This window comes from Pongo abelii, chromosome 21 (genome assembly GCF_028885655.2).
Source record: "Pongo abelii isolate AG06213 chromosome 21, NHGRI_mPonAbe1-v2.0_pri, whole genome shotgun sequence".
Taxonomy (NCBI): Eukaryota; Metazoa; Chordata; class Mammalia; order Primates; family Hominidae; genus Pongo; species Pongo abelii.
Genome location: NC_072006.2, coordinates 7,867,231 through 7,888,359, shown reverse-complemented (window position 1 = coordinate 7,888,359; position 21,129 = coordinate 7,867,231). Strand labels below are relative to the sequence as shown.

The 21,129-nt window shown below is 44.8% G+C and overlaps 1 protein-coding gene across 1 annotated transcript in view; it reads right to left on the bottom strand.

Moving 5' to 3' along the window:
- Positions 1 to 7,185: 7,185 nt before the first annotated feature.
- ISM1 (isthmin 1) overlaps positions 7,186 to 21,129 on the bottom strand; it is an 80,578-nt gene continuing 66,634 nt past the window's right edge. Inside the window, exons 4-6 of the mRNA XM_024239197.3 lie at positions 19,161 to 19,304; positions 15,369 to 15,458; positions 7,186 to 8,885 (exon numbers count right to left, since the gene is read on the bottom strand). Coding sequence (XP_024094965.1) covers positions 8,368 to 8,885; positions 15,369 to 15,458; positions 19,161 to 19,304 — 752 coding nt within the window. The 3' untranslated portion in view covers positions 7,186 to 8,367. The remainder of the gene's footprint in view (positions 8,886 to 15,368; positions 15,459 to 19,160; positions 19,305 to 21,129) is intronic.

Below are 21,129 nucleotides of genomic sequence, written 5' to 3'. Positions count from 1 at the left end.
GCCACTTCTATTCAACATAGTGTTGGAATTTCTGGCCAGGGCAATTAGGCAGGAGAAGGAAATCAAGGGTATTCAATTAGGAAAAGAGGAAGTCAAATTGTCCCTGTTTGCAGATGACATGATAGTATATCTAGAAAACCCCATTGTCTCAGCCCAAAATCTCCTTAAGCTGATAAGCAACTTCAGCAAAGTCTCAGGATACAAAATCAATGTGCAAAAATCACAAGCATTCTTATACATCAATAACAGACAAACAGAGAGCCAAATCATGAGTGAACTCCCATTCACAATTGCTTCAAAGAGAATAAAATACCTAGGAATCCAACTTACAAGGGATGTGAAAGACCTCTTCAAGGAGAACTACAAACCACTGCTCAAGGAAATAAAAGAGGATACAAACAAATGGAAGGACATTCCATGCTCATGGGTAGGAAGAATCAATATCATGAAAATGGCCATCCTTCCCAAGGTAATTTACAGAATCAATGCCATCCCCATCAAGCTACCAATGACTTTCTTCACAGAACTGGAAAAAACTACTTTAAAGTTCAGATGGATCCAAAAAAGAGCCCGCATCACCAAGTCAATCCTAAGCCAAAAGAACAAAGCTGGAGGCATCACGCTACCGGATTTCAAACTCTACTACAAGGCTACAGTAACCAAAACAGCATGGTACTGGTACCAAAACAGAGATATAGATCAATGGAACAGAACAGAGCCGTCAGAAATAATGCCACATATCTACAACCATCTGATCTTTGACAAACCTGAGAAAAACAAGAAATGGGGAAAGGATTCCCTATTTAATAAATGGTGCTGGGAAAACTGGCTAGCCATATGTAGAAAGCTGAAACTGGATCCCTTCCTTACACCTTATACAAAAATCAATTCAAGATGGATTAAAGACTTAAATGTTAGACCTAAAACCATAAAAACCCTAGAAGAAAACCTAGGCAATACCATTCAGGACATAGGGATGGGCAAGGACTTCATGTCTAAAACACCAAAAGCAATGGCAACAAAAGCCAAAATTGACAAATGGGATCTAATTAAACTAAAGAGCATCTGCACAGCAAAGGAAACTACCATCAGAGTGAACAGGCAACCTACAAAATGGGAGAAAATTTTCGCAACCTACTCATCTGACAAAGGGCTAATATCCAGAATCTACAATGAACTCCCACAAATTTACAAGAAAAAAACAAACAACCCCATCAAAAAGTGGGCGAAGGACATGAACAGACACTTCTCAAAAGAAGACATTTATGCAGCCAAAAAATACATGAAAAAATGCTCACCATCACTGGCCATCAGAGAAATGCAAATCAAAACCACAATGAGATACCATCTCACACCAGTTAGAATGGCAATCATTAAAAAGTCAGGAAACAACAGGTGCTGGAGAGGATGTGGAGAAATAGGAACACTTTTACACTGTTGGTGGGACTGTAAACTAGTTCAACCCTTGTGGAAGTCAGTGTGGCGATTCCTCAGGGATCTAGAACTAGAAATTCCATTTGACCCAGCCATCCCATTACTGGGTATATACCTGAAGGACTATAAATCATGCTGCTATAAAGACACATGCACACGTATGTTTATTGCCGCATTATTCACAATAGCAAAGACTTGGAACCAACCCAAATGTCCAACAATGATAGACTGGATTAAGAAAATGTGGCACATATACACCATGGAATACTATGCAGCCATAAAAAATGATGAGTTCATGTCCTTTGTAGGGACATGGATGAAATTGGAAATCATCATTCTCAGTAAACTATCGCAAGAACAAAAAACCAAACACCGCATATTCTCACTCATAGGTGGGAATTGAACAATGAGAACACATGGACACAGGAAGGGGAACATCACACTTCGGGGACTGTTGTGGGTTGGGGGGAGGGGGGAGGGATAGCACTGGGAGATATACCTAATGCTAGATGACGAGTTGGTGGGTGCAGCGCACCAGCATGGCACATGTATACATATGTAACTTACCTGCACATTGGGCACATGTACCATAAAACCTAAAGTATAATAGTAATAATAATAATAATAATAATAATAAAAGAAAAAAAATCTTACCTTCTGATCCTGGAATATGTCCCTCTCCTTCTATTCTCATACAGTAAAGCAATACTAAGCCTCAGAAAAACAACAGGCTGTAAACTTTCTGCCTTAATTTACACTACAGTATGCAGTACCTGTAGACATGGATGTATGTTTCTGTATATACCTACCCAGTAATTACTGAGGCAAGCCTTTAATTTGTCCGAAATTGTGCAGGCATAATGGGACGACCCACACATTTTTCCATTGGAAATTGTAAATGAGTGACAAACAGAGAGCTCCGCCCTAATCCCCGCCCCACAACACTTCCTGGGAAGCTTATTCATAACTCTTTGTGCGTCGGGATGGAATTGACACTCACAGGGGTTTTGATCACTATTGCTCAGTTGATTTGAGCAGTCCCACTCCAAGTGTGGTCCTCAGAGTAGTACGGGTCTGTAGTCAGCAAGGAAATTAATTCTAAAATTATGGAAAAGTACTGAAAAATGTTCGAGGCATTTGGCAGATTAATTTTCTGTCTGTTGAATCTAATCATAAAAACTAAGGGTTTTTTTTTTTTTTTTTTAACAACTCAACGGTATTAAAATCTAGTAGAGCTCCTGTCTCTGGCCAGAATGAGATTGACTCTTCTTCTTTGGTAGATTTATCACCTACAGCAAAACCATCTTTAGATGTGCACAATGAAATAAGTGCTATCAAATAATACTATGTTATTATAAAATATTAAATATCAAATATTAACAATAATATTTGAATAGCACTTAATAAGTATTTAAGCGTGAAGTGATGTCTTGGTTTGGGGTCCCCTGGAAGCACACTCTGAGAGATGGAGCTGAGCAAGCTGCTTATTTGGTAGAAGATTCCAGCGAGTACTAGTAGGGAAGTGGGGAAAAGAGATGGGGAAGGCAAGGAAGCTAATAAAGTGTGTGTTTTCAAGTAGGTTACTGCTATAGGCAACTGGAACTCAATCCCACTAGGAGCTTGTGGACTGGTATAAAACACACTTCACAATGGCCCCACTCGAGGGGTGAGGGAGTTGGGGTATTCATTGACCAATGAATGGAGTCTTAGGGGTTTACTGATTTCCCCAAGATCACCAAACAGTTGACTGACAGGCACTCAGTCTGTTGACTCCCAGCACTTCCAGTCTTCTGTGCAAGCCCAGTGGGCTCCACGATGATGGAAAAAGCTATCAGGCAAAGACGTGCGGGAGCTGCTGCTTGAAAGTTGGGCTGGTTTGAATAGATATGGAAAGTGCTGAGGGGATGCTTGGGACAGCAAAAGCACTGGACAACAGGTAGTTTGGACAGGTAGACTTACCCCAATTTATAGATAAGGAAAATGGGGCCCAGCTTAGCACTACAGTACAATGTGGAAGACAGTGGGGGAGTGAGAAGGATCTCTCCCCTTGACCACCCACTTCGCGTCCACCCAGAGCCTCTTCTGCTGCCTTTCTTTCCTGTCTTGTGGAATGGGTAGTTGGCAGAGACTGACTGGGTGCTCATACAGCCCATCTCTGCTTCCTGGACCCCTCATGTGGACTTCATTTCCCAGTCTCCCTTGCAGAAGGATGTGTCATGCAGCAGAGCTGAGGAGAGTGATTAGAAGTGATGGACAGTACTTCACTGCTGAACCTACAAAAAACTTTACAAGTTTTCTCCCTGCTTTCTACCTTTTGAACAGACTGGGATTGAGATGACCCCAGGGCATCCTAGAGAGTCATGCCTTGATGGTGGCAGAGCCACAAGATGGAAGGAGTCTGGGTCCCTGGGTTGTCACTTAGAGGTGGGCCACTTGGCTAGAAACATACTCTTTAGAGTTTTTTGGGTTAAGCCACTGTGACTCTGAGGATTATTTGTTACAGTAACCAGCATCGCCTTAAGTAATGTAACATCATACATGTGTGATCAAAAACTTGACATTATATCACTTACCATAATCTCAGATTCTGCACTTATTTACTTATACACTATCTCCCCTCCAAGAGGAGGGACTTTGATTTGTACACCACTGTATCCCTGGTATCTGGCATATGTATATGCTCAATAAATATTTGGCAAACGACTAAATGCCAATGTATTAACTTGTCTGACAACTCCCAGCAGGCAAGTGAGAGAGTTAGGATTGGAGTCCAGGTCCACTGAACCCTCAAACTCTTAAGCCCTCTGCACATTGCTTGACTATGCATGCCAGGTGCAGTGCTGGAACCTGGGCATGTAGGAAGTTTAGGTGCCTGTTATGTTGCCCCTGAGCTCTACCTAACAGGCAGCAGTTAGCACAGGGCTTATGTGTGGTGGGAAAAGCAGATCTGTCTTTGTTCTCATCCATGGATCAGGCTTTTAGAAATGTTGAGCTTTGTGACTTACCCAACCTGAGCAAGGCCTCAGCTATAAAACCACAAAATCCTTTTATGGACTATGAGATAACTAAGCAAAATACATAGAGATAAAGCCAGATCCTCTTTGAACAATCTAAGCAAAAGCAGTGAGTCACAGAAAAGAATGGATCCAGCAGAACTTGGGATGAGTTAGGAGGGGAGGAGAGCACAGGCATTAGGTTTAAGAGCCTGGGCTTTGGTGATCAGACACCTCTGGCTTCAAGGAGCTCTGTCATTTACCAAGTGGTCTGACCTTGGGCAAGTTAGCTAACCGTGTTGGGCTTCTTTTCCTTATCTATAAACTGGATGTAATAATGCCGGTCTCCTGTGGTAAAATGATTAACACAGAGACACAAAGTGTGGGCTCAGAAGATGGTGGCTTGTATAGTAGCTGTTCTTTAATCCCCGGTGTTAAGACAGAGAACTCTACCCTCTTGGCCACTAAGATATAAAGACTGAGGTGCTTGGGAGACTATAATCATGGCGGTTACATGAACTGGGTCCGAAGAGAAAGCTATAGGCTGCCCTGGCCTCTCCTTTACCCTTCCCATGTGCAGCCACTAGAGGGCCTTGGGCATCTCTGTTTACCACTGTTGTGTTCAGATGTGGCACCCAGGATGCCCACTGAATTACTAGGGCTCTCTTTCCAGGGGAAGGCAAAAGAGCAGTGACTCAAAGAGAAAAATTTGAGCAGCTACTGAGGGGTCATATTTACAAGGACTGCAATGAGACTGCAGACATTCCTTAGAATTCCACAGAATTTTCTGTGGAAGTGGCCCTGCTCATTCCTTACTCTGCTGCAGGCAAAGCTGGCCCTTGAGCAGATGATCTACTGCCCACTGAGTGAACTGCCTGGGGTTGCCCTGGCACCAGCCTGGGGCCCTGTGTTGAATGAGATAAGGGTCTCCTAGTCTTATTAGACAAACTAGGCAGTGAGGTCTTGATTTCTGAAGATCACTCATTGGCCCACTAAAGCATTGGGACTGAAAATTAGCTCATCCTAATAGAGGTGGATTATAGTTCAGCAAATTTCCAGAGGTTCGGAACCATCTGATGATGCATGGGAGACCAGGGTGTTCTCAGTAGGCAGAGTCCTGGAGCCCTCCCCTCCAATTCACCCCACCTTCCAACTCTCAGTTCATTAGGTCAGCAAGGTCTGATATTAAAAGGCAAATAACTCATGGAAAGCATGGTTCACATTAGTCATTTTCACCGTAGTATGAAAGCTCTCTGTTCTCTTTGAGATTTCACTCTAAATCCTTAACAAAAACACCTTAGATATGGCTCCATAACTTGCCACTCTTGTTCCTCTGCTCATCGCCTTAAACTCCTGGTTTTCAGAAAACACCAAGTACTTACCTATTTCCTTGCTTTTCTCCATACTATTTTCTTATTACAAATACATCCACTTCCCCTTGCTCTTTTATGCTTTATAAAATCCCACTCCTTCGTTAGAACCAACAGATACTTCCCTGATTTCTGCCTCTATTTCTTCATAGTACTTTGTGCTTACCCTTAACAGGACACATCAGAGGGTTTTGTCCTATACATTTTTGTCTCTCCTGATCATCCAGTTGAGCTGTTCATGTGACTAATCTCCAGCCTCTGCTTGAATACCTGTCCTGACAGGATACTCACCACCTCAAAGGCAATGCATTCCATTGCCAGCCAATTCTCTTTGCAAAAAAATTTCCTCATTATTATAAACCAAATCTATTTGCCTGATACATGGACCCATTGATTCTCTTCTTACTAGTTCAGTTCATCTGCAGCAAAAAATTGCTTCAGATGTGAATAAGTCTTCTCATTCCATGATTAGACACAGATCTTAAATATAAATATTCTTAGAGTGGGCAATACCTTCTAAGGTGTAAATAATTCATTGTAAGGTGTAAATGGCCAGGTATGGTGGCTCATGCTTGTAATCCCAGTGCTTTGGGAGGCCAAGGCAGGCAGATCACTTGAGGCCAGGAGTTCAAGACCAGCCTGGCCAACATGGTGAAACCTTATCTCTCCTAAAAATACAAGAGTTAGCCGGGCGTGGTGGCACATGCCTGTAATCCCAGCTACTCGGGAGGCTGAGGAACGGGAATCGCTTGAACTCAGGAGACGGAAGTTGCGGTGAGTCCAGATCACGTCACTGCACTCCAGCTTGGGGGACAGAGTGAGACTGTCTCAAAAAAAAAGTGTAAATGACTGGTAAAAAGTTTTCCATAAGAATAGAATTGTGTCAAGATAACTTAAGGGTGGGGTTAGGAATACCAAAGATACCAGGAATATAAGGACTTCAAAAATGTGTTACAGTAGAAAGAATACTAGGCTAGGAAATGAAAGATGGGTCCAATGTCTTTATGTTTTCTGAGCTTTGGTTTTCTCATCGGGAAAAGGAATACTTTGCATAATGAGTAGTTCTACTTATAACTGTAATTGCAGAATTTTCTGTGGAAGTGGCTCTGCTCATCTGGGCTGTCTTAAACCCTTGCTCTGGCTTGGCTTCCTTAGATCTGGGTGGGCAAAAAGTCACGCATGTGTCGATGGGCCTCAGCCTCCTGGGGATTGGGTAGACATTCTTGGTGCCAAGGATGCCATGACTTACACCACCCACAATCATGTCAATCAATGAATGAGCCTTTTATTCCCACCTGGGTTGAAATTTTCTTTCCCCTGCCTTGAAGTCTTGCTTCACACGGGCTATTTATGGCATTTGTATCATAAATGAAGATGCAGGTAACACATTTTGTTATGATTTTATTATATACTCTCTTTTACTAGAATTTTGCAAAGTAAAATATTGAATAAGAACCAACTTTATTTTTCCTAAGTTCTACCCCATAGGACCAGGTCATATTAACAATTGCTTGACGCACAATAATCCGTGACTCAATAAATACTTTACAAAAATAATGCAGTTTTTTTCTTTTCTTAAAACATAAAAAATTAAGATTCCCCAGATTGACCCTCTCCCCTTTTATATTTATTTATTGGGGATATATTGGTAGATGAAAAAATTGTTAAAATAGTATTAAAATAGGTGAAATGAGGTCCGTTATCTTTTTCCCATTTGTTTTGTTGTTTTCCTTTGGAAAAGTGCTACTTCTTGTTTTTACGTCTGAACTTGGCTGCAGTCTTCTGAACCTGCTAGGACATGAGCAGAAATTCTACTGTTTTGGGGCCGTTTAGCAGAATGATAGCATTATGATAATATTGATCTTTTATTTTAAAGCCTATTTAAAACCAGTCCTCAGCTTTGTCCCTAAAATATCATATTCCCTACCCAGTCTGAAGAAGAGACTTTTGGAATCTGAGACTCCAGCAAGGTGCCTCATGACCAAATAACATTTGGTTTAAGGTGGGCGTTTACATGTTTTGATATATTTCCATTGCATTATTTTTAAAGAAATAAATTCCAAAATTCCCTTTCTCTTCCACTTCCCTAAGTCTGTTTCTTTCTGATCTCTCACAGAAGTGATTAGTTTCACCACAACTCCAGAGAAAAGGTTACGCTTAAGTCACATTTGTATTAAATAAGTTATATATAAAAACTGCTTATAACGTTTACAACCTCAGTCTCTTTCCCCCTTTGCCTCTCTTTGAAGCTCTGGATCCGGGTGTGAATTGAGTCGCACCCACTGTGGCTTCCAGGTTCTTCTTCTGGCTTCCAAGTTGTCCCCATCCTTCTGCCCACATCGCTCCCCAGGGGCACTTTCAAGGAGCTCTGCAGATGGCGAGGGCGGCTTCACAAGGCAGTCCCCTGGGCGTGGCACACGCCCCTAGCGTAATGTATGAGAAATACTCAAGTGGTATATACAAATATACACGACCGCGGCTAAGAAGGTCTTGGCGCCAGTCGGCACGTCAGTGCAGCACGTGTGTGCTCCAGAACCAGAGGCAGCGTCCTCCACCTCATCCCAGTCTCTTTAATACTCCCTGGCCTCTTGGAACTGCTTGATGTAGTCCTCGTCCGAGGGGCTCTCTGTGCACTTCTGTCCGTTGTTGGGAGGCCGGGCCTCGTTATACCTGCTCCAGTCACCCTTGCAGATAATCCAGGGCAGGACGTCCACCTTGTAGTGGAGCTCCGCGGAGAACTCGGTGCTGATGAGGTTGGGCGTGCCCGCCCCCTTGCCCCTGGTGATGAGCTGCATGTTGTCGCCGTAGCAGCAGTGCTGCGCCGCCAGCGTGGTGCTCTCCAGGGACAGCATGGAGCGAATGCAGTACCGGGCCGTGGGCTTGTAGATCTCCAGCTTCTCCTTGGGCCCGCTGGCGTCCTTCCAGCGGAAGTCCTTGCGCTTGATGCGGTCGAAGATGTCGGCCGTGCTGTAGGCCACCTCAGTGGGGTAGGAGCAGGGGCAGCTGGGCAGGTCATTCATCACCTTGTGCATGTACTTCTTTAAGAACTCGCTTTTGCAGCTCATCCAGCGCTCACAGCTGTCTGTGTCTGGAAAAGGCCAAAGAGAAACCCTCTCACCGCATGTACAACCAGCCCACAGGAGGTGCTTCAAGGAGCATGTGACACCAGGCTGCTCCTGAGGGCCCGCAGGAGGACACTAAACTCAACAACTCCCTAAAGTCAACAACTCCTCTCCTAGAGCCAGAGACCCCTGCAACCCCCTGGAACCATCAGAAGTGGATGGCCGTTCTCACTTCCCTTGAACTTGGGAACTTCATTATTCACAAGACTTCCTCCAAATGCCCCACTTTATATTATGAAATTTTCAGACACACAGAAAAGTAGAGAATATTCTTATACAATGACTACCCATATTTCATCACCTGGATTTAACTATTATTATATTTGCTTTATCTTTTAAAAAATTTTGTGGAAATATATAATGTTACCCCTAAATTTTAGTAAGCATCTAAAAAATAGAGGATATTTTCCTAGATAACCATGACCCGATTATCACTCCTAACAAACTTAAGAATTCAGAATTATTTGAATCTCCCCTCTAAATAAGTGATGAGGCCAGGAGTGGAGTGGTGGCACATGCCTGTAATCCCAGCACTTTGGGAGGCTGAGGTGGGTGGATCATCTTAAAACACTGAGGTCAGGAGTTTAAGACCAGCCTGGCCAACAAGGTGAAACCCCGTCTCTACTAAAATTACAAAATATTAGCCAGGCGTTGTGGCATGTGCCTGTAATCCTAGCTACTCAAGAGGCTGAGGCAGGAGAATCGCTTGAACCTGGGAGGCAGTGGTTGCAGTGAGCCGAGATTGCACCACTGCACTCCAGCCTGAGCAACAGAGCAAGACTCTGTCTCAATAAATAAATAAATAAATAAATAATAAAAATAAAAAATAAAAATATAAAGAAATAAGTGATGATGTGATGGAAAAGGCCCCAAAGGAAGATTTGTAGGACTCGGTTTTGATTTTGCCACACATAGACTGGTTCCCCCAACCTCTTAACCTTAGGCATGTAACTATCGCTGTCTGCAAATTCACATGACAAGGTGCCTCAAAGAGGAAGGAGCCCGGGGCACTTACTTTTAGGGAGCTTAAGATTTGGGTCACAGACCAGTGACCTGTAGGCCTGGGTCAAAATCTACCCCCAGAGGGGCTGTGTTTGGTTCTTTCAGTATTAAAAATAATTGATCAGTTGCCGATATTTAAGAATTAGGTTATTCCAATTATAAATGTGGATTCCTGGCTTTATTTGAAAAACCAAAAGATCGAACTATGCTGGGCCTGCATTCTCCCATGGGAACAACTGATCCTGTGAACAGGTGAATGGTGACCCCTCCATGGACAGGGCCAAAGGTCCCCAGCTTAGCACAGCTCCTACTTGATCCTTTCGTTTACGGGCGATCTCTTGGTCCCTCAGTCATCTGAGTCCAGGACCTCAGGTTTAGTGAGTCTCAGGTTTAGTGAATGTCTTAGTTTGGGTTACCCCAGATCCTGAGACAAAAAGATTCCAGTGAAAATGATTTTTTGGGAAGTGATTTCAGGAAACAGAGGCAGGGGAGCAGGGGAATTAGACAGAGAAGGGAGAGCAGCTAATACAGGGTGTGGAGCTAACAAGTAACCACTGTAAGGAACTGGTTGATCCCACTGGGATCTGGGAAACCGCATAGAGAACATGCCTCAGCATTTTCCTATCTGAGACAATGTTAAACTTTACGCAAGCCCTGTGATCCTGGAAAACAGTGAAGGTTAGGAGTCCCCCAGCCCTTCTGCATTCTGGAAAACAGCTTACTGCAAAGAACCCCCTTTCCCCATAGGACTTAGAAAAGACTCACAGAGGTCTGCTTTGTTCACCTGTAACAAGGCCAGAAGCACAAATTCCCTTTCTTTGCCTCAAAAACTGCTTGTCCTCACTGATTGATCAGGACAAAATGCATCTTTTTTTTGGCGGGGGACGAGGGGATGAGTGGATGGAGTCTCACTGTGTCACCCAGGCTAGAGTGCAGTGGCACGATCTCAGCTCGCTGCAACCTCTGCTGCCCGGGATCAAGCAATTCTCCTGCCTCAGTCTCCCGAGTAGCTGGGAATACTGGCACCTGCCATCGTGCCCGGCTAATTTTTGTATTTTTAGTAGAGATGGGGTTTCACCACGTTGGCCAGGTTGGTCTTGAACTCCTGACCTCAAGATCCACCCACCTTGGACTCCCAAAGTGCTGGGATTACAGGCGTGAGCCACCGCGCCTGGCTGACAAAATGCATCTTAACCAAACTTTGATTAAGCTTCTCTCCTTCACCCAGGTCCCTGGATTTTGGCCCACCCTCAGCCTAAACCAGTACAGCCTCTCCTTAAGGGTCCCTTTCGGAAAGAGGCTGGCTTCAGGGTAGAGCATTCTCCAGTCTACTGTCTGATCATGCCACCCTTTCATCTCACTTTCCCTTATTTACTTCTCTATAAAAGGAAACCCTCCTTGCCTATCCTTGAGATGCTTGCAGACCTTATAGTCACAGCGTTCACCCCATTGCAATAATAGGGAGATAACATCCCCCGCCTCCCTGCAATAATCCTTTGAATAAAGCCTCTCCTTACTGAGTCTGGATTTGTTTTTATTGATGGGGATCTGAGTTTTTATCCACTGGCTCCCATTCATCACTGACAGGGGACTGGTCCTGGATTTCCAGCTAGGAATGCCCTGTGCATTCATGCGCAGCTGGGCTCGGGTCCAGAGAAAGACCTCAGGCAAAGGCACAGAGGGGTTGCCAGTTGGAGGTGCAGGGACATGCTGTGGGTGGAGGGAATGTGGGCTGGTCACCAACAGCCCAGTGAGTGGGTGGGTCATCTGCCCCAGTGAGCTGCAGTGGGTAAGATGAGGCATATCTAAGGAAGCCAACTGTGGTGGAATGTTGGGTGAGTTAAGGGAGGCAAAGGCAAAAAGCCCCAGGGGTGTCTAAAAATGCAAGGTCATTTCTAGCAGGGGAAGTCAGGGTTGCTTCAAGGAGCATGTGACACCAGGTTGCTCCTGAGCCGTGTCAGGGCCATGTGACAGCCGCAAGTGTCCTGCTCAGAGCTCCTACAAGGGAACCCGCTGTGGGTGCTTTGCTGACCAGCAGCCTCCAGGTTGCACCTTTGGATCTATTGTGATTTTAACATCCGCCCTCTGGCTGCTCTCGGCCAATGACTGAGCATGGTAGGGGAACCGCCCGACAAGGGACTCCTCCAACAGGCAACTTTTGCTGGGATTCCCAGTCAGCATGGCTGAGCCTGCCTTCCTTTCTTCTTTTGTAGGAGTCAGGCCTGCACCTCGGTCTGAAAGCTCTCCCTGCCTCGTCGTGCTGCCTTCCTTTTTATCTTTCCTGGGCGTTTCCTCAAAAAATCTCTTGCATGCCTAATCCCATCTTGGTGTCTGGGTCTCGGAGATGTCTAATGGACACAGACTGCAATAGCATTGATGGGGGAAGGACAAGGGAAGGCTCTCCAGGTAAGCATTCATTGTGCAAACTAAGGTTACGCAGGAAAAAATCTGCTGGGGATGTCTAGGGCTGGGGCATGACATGTTCAGTTTCATGGGAGCAGAAGGTATAGGAATATAAGATTGTTGGTGTCAGATCATGGCAGTCTTGTTCAGTTTAGGCTGGTTCAGCGGGTACTAGGGAGCCACAGAAAGTTTGTGAGTGATAGTGAGCTATTAACTGAGCTGTGTAGTAAGAAAATGAATTCAGAGCCGATAATAATGGGGAGGGTCCAGGTGAGATACTCTGGGAGGAAACAGCAGGTGGGATCAGAAGAGGTCAGAGAGTTACAGCTACCAGGCCTTGGTGGCTGGTGGACTTTGGAGTAAAGAGAGGAAGACATCAGCAGTGACTCCAGCTCTGACCCAGGAGCCTGGGAGGCTGGTGGTATTGTGGGTGGAAATCACACGGTCAGGGTGAGGGGCAGCTGGCAAGAGGGCTTTGGGCACTTATCAATAGAACGAGGAAGAGAAAAATTGGGATGTCTTATGAATTCAGAAAGGCCTGGCGAAAGGCAAAGTGTGGGATCGCATGCTAAACAGCCTGGGATTGAATTGCAACGCAACTTTCAGGAGCTCTGTGACTTGAGTGAGGTATTTTACCTTGCTGTGCTTCAGTTTCCTCATCTGTAATTTGGGCATAAAAATAGCACTTCTCTCATAAAGTTGCAAAGAGGATTAAGTGGGAGGGAACCTAGAGGGTGCACCCAACAGTGTTGAGGTGCTGCCAGCTGGGCTAGGCTTTGGCTGTGGCCTCCTGAGTAGTCATTGAGAGAATTAGAGTTCAATCCTTCCTCTCTGCTTGTACCTTTGCAAGCAGTCCCTCACCAAAGGCTCCTCAGTTACCTAACATGAGTGTGCCATGTTCTTTCCTGCCTGGATCCTGACTGAGACACCATGTCTACTCAGCTCTGCTGTTCTTAGCCACATGCCAATGTAGCTTTGTGCATCTGGGCTGTGTTCTGCAAAACAGCTAGATGCTGCCTGCCTGTGGGGTGTGATATGAAGAGTCCTGAGAAACTTTCTGTCTCAGAAGAATGCCTTTAAGGTTCTATCACTTTATGTCAAAGTCTTGCCTTTAAAGTCATTTCTATTTTTCAGTCAAATGCATTGTATTTGCAGACGGTTCCTGTTAAATGCAATTTGATCATATGTATGTGAAGGGATTGGAGGGATGAGGTGGAGGCCCTAGTGACACTGAATTTCCAAACTGCATCCAATTTGGCTCATGGACATTTCTGATTGGATTTGTTTTTAAAATAAATTCCTATCAAGCATTTAAAAAATTAAGATATAATCTGGCAAAATCAAGATTTCAGGCCTCTCTTAGAAACCCAGAACATCTGGCAATGCTGGGTGGGTATTCGTTCCATGGCCACCACATCATGGCCGACCCTTTGGATAAAGCTTTTCATTTTGTCGCAGACCCTACCATTCTCTACTGCCCCCGACACTGTAGCTGTTTCATTTTCTTTTCTTTTTTTTTCTTTTTCTTTCTTTTTTTTTTGAGATGGAGTTTCGCTCTTGTTGCCCAAGCTGGAGTGCAATGGCGTGATCTTGGCTCACTGCAACCTCCGCCTCCTGGGTTCAAGTGATTCTCCTGCCTCAGCCTCCAGAGTAGCTGGGATTACAGGCGCCTGCCACCAAGCCCAGCTAATTTTTGTATTTCCAGTAGAGATGGGGTTTCCCCGTGTTGGCCAGGCTGGTCTTGAACTCCTGGCCTCAGGTGATCCACCCACCTCGGCCTCCCAAAGTGCTGAGATTACAGGTGTGAGTCACTGTGCCCAGACCATTTTCTTTTCGTCATAGTGCTGGAACCATTATTTTCCTCCAGACTTTCTTATTTGTCTTTCCTTTTATTCTAGACTTGTTCTACTTAGATGCTTACCTGACCCCATTACCTGACCCCAATAGGCATTTGAGGAACATTTTTGTTCACCAAATTAGCTCCCAAATTGCAGGGCTATGAAAAAAAAGGACTCAGGACTGCTAAATTTTGGCTGAGGAGGCAGGGCAGATGTGAAGAGGCTAATTAAGAACTTTTGGGTGGCTAAAAGATATGGGACAGAAGGAATTTTACCCTTCTACAATCCTTAAGTATATAGAGAAGCACATAAAGCTATTTTTAAAAAGTAAGCTTGCATCTTGCACCTGAAGATTCACTTTCCATTTTGTTTGGTTCACATTTATTGCATTTGCTCTACCATTTTCTAGTGGACAAGTAGCAAACTGTACCAAAGGTTTATGAAAAATCTTTTTTTTTTTTTTTTTTTGAGACGGAGTCTCGCTCTGTTGCCCAGGCTCGAGTGCAGTGGTGCGATCTCAGCTCACTGCAAGCTCCGCCTCCTGGGTTCATGCCATTCTCCTGCCTCAGCCTCCCGAGTAGCTGGGACTACAGGCACCCGCCACCACGCCCAGCTAATTTTTTTGTATTTTTAGTAGAGACGGGGTTTCACCGTGTTAGCCAGGATGGTCTTGATCTCCTGAACTCGTGATCTGCCCACCTCAGCCTCCCAAAGTGCTGGGATTACAGGCATGAGCCACTGCGCCTGGCCCGGTTTATAAAAAATTCTTGCAGGGGATGGAGGTGCAATATTTTGAGAAAATTCTCTCTTTCCCTCTCTCCCTCTGCTGGAGAACTGAGGGCACCATTTCTTGATTTTCTTGAGGACGCTCAACGAAGGCTGAGTAAGAACAGATTCCATGTGACTCGAGCCCCTGCTATGGGCTTATTCTGTGCTAAGAGGAGAGGCAGGTCCCCATCTGCCTCTGGCTGTGAAGGCTGCATAGAGAGCAGAGTGAACACAGAAGCGCTCGGTCCGGTGGAGGAGGCTCAGGACTGTTTTCTCTTGCTTGAAGTATATTCAGCAAGCAAGACACATGCTGGGAGCACTGGACCCCAGAAAAGGAAAATGAAACATTTACGTGGATCCAACGATGGCATTGCAAAAGCAAAAGGAATCTCCGAGGCACTAAGTCAATATTTGGATTAAAAAAGAAAAAAACCTTACCAACTTCAAACAGTTTGGTGGCATTAAACTCCTCGCTTCCCGCAAGCAGACTCACTTCGGTGGCAGCTGTCCTAAAAGTGTCTTCAATTCCTAAACACAGACAAAAGCTCATTTTTCCATCATTATATGGAAAAAGTTATCTCCCCCCCAACAATAAAAAAATAAATACACCTGAACAAAGCCTTTTTTGTATTCATTACTACTCACGGGCAGAAACTTGCCAACAGAGGAAACAGTAAAAAGCAGGTCGTAGTGCAGAAACTATATTAAAACCCCAGATACATTGGCAGCATGAAATCAGATCCAAATGTGCCTGAATGAGTCCTTAGGAACTCACTCACTGAGCCCAGGGATGGGGTTTTGGGCAGTGGGGGACACATGTCAGGGTGGTATCAGGGTGACAAACTAAACCAGAGGCAGTAGAACGTAGTGGTTAATATCTTGTTCTTAATGACTGACTGTGTGCGTTGAAATCATTACTAGCCACGTGACCTTGGGGTAGCCAGTGAACTTTTGTGTGCCTCAGTTTTCACATCTGTAAATGGGAAGAACAAATTGCCCTACCTCCTAGAGTTGAAATAATGAAATGAGTTGGTGTAAAGAAAGTACTTAGAGCAGTAAGTGGGAAGTGTTAGGTGATAGTTTTCCCTTGAATATTTGTCTAGCTCATTCTTTGTCTAGCTCACTGAGGATGCTACAATGCATAGCCAAGAAGAGTTATCTCATATTCTAGGACACTTAGCATTGTTGGTGATGCTTGAGAAAGAAAAAGCTGGACTCCTCATAATTTGCTCTGAGGAACTGAACCCAGCTCTGCTCAAACTTACTGGCTCACCCAAACTACCACCCCTAACCAAGCTTCCTTTACAATCAGGAATCTGGTGCAAGCTAAAGCAATAAGAAGAGGAGGGAGTGAGACACTGCGGTAACATTTGCTGGTGAGCCTTGGTCTTCCCTGCTGGTTTCCCTGATTTGATTTCCTTTAAGGGGATCTCTCTGATTTTATGTGAGGCACCTCAAACTTATTTGCAGGACAATCTTTTACAGTGTAATAACTGCCAGGCCAGGGAGACTTTGCCCCATGAGTCTTTCCAGGAAAGCTGGGAATCAACGAATCAAACAAGGAAAGAGATCCTGAAAAACGAAATCCTTCATGTTCCAAGGGAGCCCAGAAAACCTGCAATAGCCAGGAACTGAGAGGCAGAAAGGATGCAAGGAGGGTGAGGACACACGAGAAGAAAAGGTATGAAGAGGGCTCCTGGCCACACTGCTCTCCGCGGTGACAGAAAACAAGAAGGAAACATTTGTAAATGGAGGCAGAGGGGAGCCTTCCCCTGACAAGGCACCTAAATCTCCCACCTTGAGTCTGGATATGAGCTCTGGAAGAGAAAACAACAGGCAAGCCCCCAAACCTTGACTTCAAATGCTATCTGTGTCCCTGTGTGGCTGATTCCAATACCCTTCTCTTGGTAAAGACCAAAGAGTTTAATGATTAAGAACATGAACTCTGTAATCAGACTGTCCGGATTCAAATTCCAGGTTGATCACTTGCTTTCTGTGTGACTCTAGGCAAGTTAATCCTCTATGCCTCAGTTACTACAGCTGTCAAATGAGCACAATCATAAATACCTATTTCATAAAGTTATTGTGAAAATTAAACAAAATAATACCTATAAGAACTTTAGCCATTTTCTTGATACTTAAGTACTCAAAAAATCTTCTTCATCATCATCTATTTTATTTTTTCTTCTTCACCTTTATCTTCACTTTCTTTCTTTATTTCTTTTTTTTTTTTTTTTTAGACGGAGTCTTGCTCTGTCACCCAGGCTGGAGTGTAGTGGCCCGATCTCGACTCACTTGGCCCACTGCAAGCTCCGCCTCCCGGGTTCACACCATTGTCCTGCCTCAGCCTCCTGAGTAGCTGGGACTACAGGCGCCCGCCACCATGCCCGGCTAATTTTTTGTATTTTTAGTAGAGACGGGGTTTTACTGTGTTAGCCAGGATGGTCTCGATCTCCTGACCTGGTAATCTGCGCGTCTCGTAATCCCAAAGTGCTGGGATTACAGCCACTGCACCAGGCAATCTTCATTTTCTTTTGCCTCATCTTTTTACCTTCATCATTATCTTCTTTTACTTCATATTCTTCTTCTCTTTTTCATTTCCTTCCTGTTTCCCTCTTCCTCCTCCTCATATTGTTATTATTTATTGCTTATTTCTACACATCCAGATTCCACCCACCAGGCTTCCAACTCAGCTCATCCTAATGAGCATGGGAAAGTCAGGAAAAACACCGTAATGGTTGCTCCACTGTTTTGAAATCCATCTGCATGGCTGACATGGAGCCAGAACTGCCACTTCTTGTATTTCAGCCCCGTTTTCTACGTGTCCCCTTTTGCTAACATACACATTCATTCCAATCTGATTCTTCCTCCCTCTCCTCAGAAACGCCTTTGTGCTTTCATTTCTCCTTTGTTCCCAATGTCTCTGGTTGGAGAACAGAGTGTCTAGAGGTAGAAAAAGGAAGTCTGGGGTGTGGGGATCAGATTTTCTGTCTCTGAAATTTTTTTCAGCCAAAGCCATTTGGAATGTGTGGTTTCTTGAAAGGCTCTAAGATATTATTTTAGGCTGGTATTCTACCTGGCAATGGGAAATACACAGTAAGACTATACACCAGGAGTAACTAAGCTTTTTTTAAAGGGTCAGAGGGTAAATATTTTAGGTTTTGTGGGTCACATATGGTCTTGGTTGCAGCTTCCTCCTCCTCTTCCTCCTCCTCCCCCTCCTCCTCCTCCTTTTTCTCCTCCTCCTCCTTCTCTTCCTCCATGCCCTTCTCCTTCTCTTCTTCTTCCTCCTTCTGTTTCTTCTTCTCTACACAACACTTTAAAAATGTATGGGACACACAAAAACAGGTCTCGAGCCAGACCTGGCCACAGTTTGACAACCACTGCTATAGTCAATCACAATTATTGTTGACTCTCAACATGACCTCTCACCACGTGTGCAATTAGTTTAGTTTCTGAAGCACTGACAATGCAGTATAAAGTGACAGTTAACTACCAAGACACCCCAGGTTGCGCTCCTGGGAGCCTTTGGCAACTGTCTGGTATTACTGGTGGGGCTGTCTTTCCTGTAGATGGTTGTCAAGCCTCTCATCCTGGCTTCCTCATCAGACCATGAGTGTCTGCCTTCTGTTTCTCTTCAAGGCACAACAAATCCCACATCAAAAACCCAATCTAACCAGAGTCCCTCCTCTAAATTAAATAAGTACAATGTGACATTGTCTTTTAGGTCACGGCCACTGCAATTGTGCATAAGACTCAGAAAATCCATTCAGCTCATCAATTATCTCCTGACTCACTCTGGTCAGAAGTCTTATTAGAAAAGTAGTTACATCTTGTCTCACGTCTGTAATCCCAGCACTTTGGGAGGCTGAGGCGGGCGGATCACAAGGTCAGGAATTTGAGACCAATGTGGCCAACATGGTGAAACCCCTTCTCTACTTAAAAAACTACAAAAATTAGCCGGGCATGGTGGTGTGTGCCTGTAATCCCAGCTACTCAGGAGGCTGAGGCAGGAGAATTGCTTGAACCCAGAAGGTGGAGGTTGCAGTGAGCCGAGATTGTGCCACTGCACTCCAGCCTGGGCGACAGGGAGAGACTCCGTCTCAAAAAAAAAAAAAGAAAGAAAAGAAAAGTAGTGCATCTTTGAAAAAGACAATTTCACTAAGTTTTTAATAATAAATTAAAAAGCTTTCCCCTTGAACTTGGAGCTACACACTCAGGTAAACGCACCTGGGCAGTTTGGACGGTCACAGGTCCTCGATTCTGTTGCAGTGCACGCGTAGCCACAAGACCGGGTCCGTTTCTGATTGCCGTTCCCGCAGGTGACGCTGCAGACAGACCAGAGACTCCAGTCACCCTCACCATCTGTGGAATCTGGAAGACAGCCAGGGAGATGGTCATCAACTTTGGCCAAAGAGTCTCCCAATCTCCCCATTAAGCAGCCTGTCAATTATTGACTTCTATCATTCTCGCTGTGGGAGGGGATTGTTGGAGAGGACTTTTCAACCGGAGCTAAAAGGTTTACAGTTCCAGGGCTCATTTAGGGATCAGCTTTGTGACAGCAAGGAGGTTTTGGGCACTGTGGTGGTCTGTATATCCCTAGAAGGTAACCAGAAAACGCTTACTGAGAATGCATACATTTGCACAGCATGGGGTAATATGCTAGGCAGTTTCCAAAGGTAACCACCCTCAGTTCCTTCCCTCTCTGTGCGTATAGCCTCTCATTGACATACAGAGAGAAAGAGAGAGAGAGGAGAACCTATTTTCTCTAGAATCTGGGCTGGCCTTGACCTTAAGGCCTGGCAGCTTCTGACTTTTGCTTTGGGGAATCCAGTTACTGTGAAAGATGCTCATGCTAGACCTGTGAATTATGGGACATCACATGGACAGAGAGGAGCCACATGGACTACAGACACCAGACATGTGAGCAAAGCCTTCTCAAGGCTTCTAGCCATTCCCAGTGGACAGCTGAATGCAGCAGTTGCCATCAGGAGCAGAGTACCTACCCAGTGGCCCTGCCTGAACTCCTGAGCCACAGGATCATGAGAAATAATGAACGGTTGTTGTTTTAAGCCACCAACTTTGGCATACTTTGTTACGTGTAGCAATAGATTACCGATACATTAATGGTGAAGCTAGAGATGATCCCTCAAGGTCATTACTCAACATCCATCCAGTGAATACCTATTGAACCCATTTTGTATGTCAGGCACAATTCTAGGTATATGAGATACACTCTTAAGTACAGCTTTCAAAGATCCTTGCCCTGGAGGAACTAATATTTTAGTGAGAAAAGAGAAACAATCATCAATAAACACAAAAAACAAGTGAATTAGATGGCATGTTAGAAATTGATGAGTGGTGTGCAAAAAGGAAAAGTAGACCAGGAAATAGGGGGGCTTGGAGGTGAGAGGTGTGGGAGAGGTTGGTACCCTATTGATATGGTTTGGCTCTGTCTCCCCAGCCACATCTTAATCTTACCTTGAATTGTAATAATTCCTATGTGTCAAGAGCGGAGCCAACTGGAGATAACTGAATCATGGGGGCAGTTCCCCCATGCTGTTTTCATGGCAGTGAATAAGTCTCATGAGATCTGATGGTTTTATAAATGGGAGTTCCCCTGCACAAACTCTCCCTTGCCTGCCACCATGTGAGATGTCCCTTTGCTCTTCCTTTGCCTTCCACCATGATTGTGAGGCCTCCCCAGCCATGTGGAACTGTGAGTCCATTAAATCTCTTTTCTTTATAAATTACCCAGTCTTGGGTACGTCTTTATGAGCAGCATGAGAAGAGACTAATACTCCTGTCAAACCGAGTTCCTGTCACCAAAAGTAAAGTCCTGGAGTGGTAGGATGCCTGGTTCAAGGTCATTAGGTTAACAGAAAGGAAAGCAGGGCTCTAGCACCAAGCCCGTTCTCTAAAGCATGATTTTTTCCGCAGTACCTCTGCTCTGCGACAGTTTCTCCTGGTTTACCCAGATCTTCCTATGGCCTTGGGGCCTCTGCTGGTGCCAAGTGTGGAGCTAAAGGCATGCCCCTTGCCGGGAGGGAGTACCCTCTGTTCATAACAGGTTGTGGCGATTGTTATTACATAGGCCCAGCAGGAATGTAGTCCACACATGTTTCTACCTGAAATGTGGGCCCATGCCAGCCTTCCAGGCTGTTGTTTATGTGGCATTCACTCTGAACGTGCCTCAGGC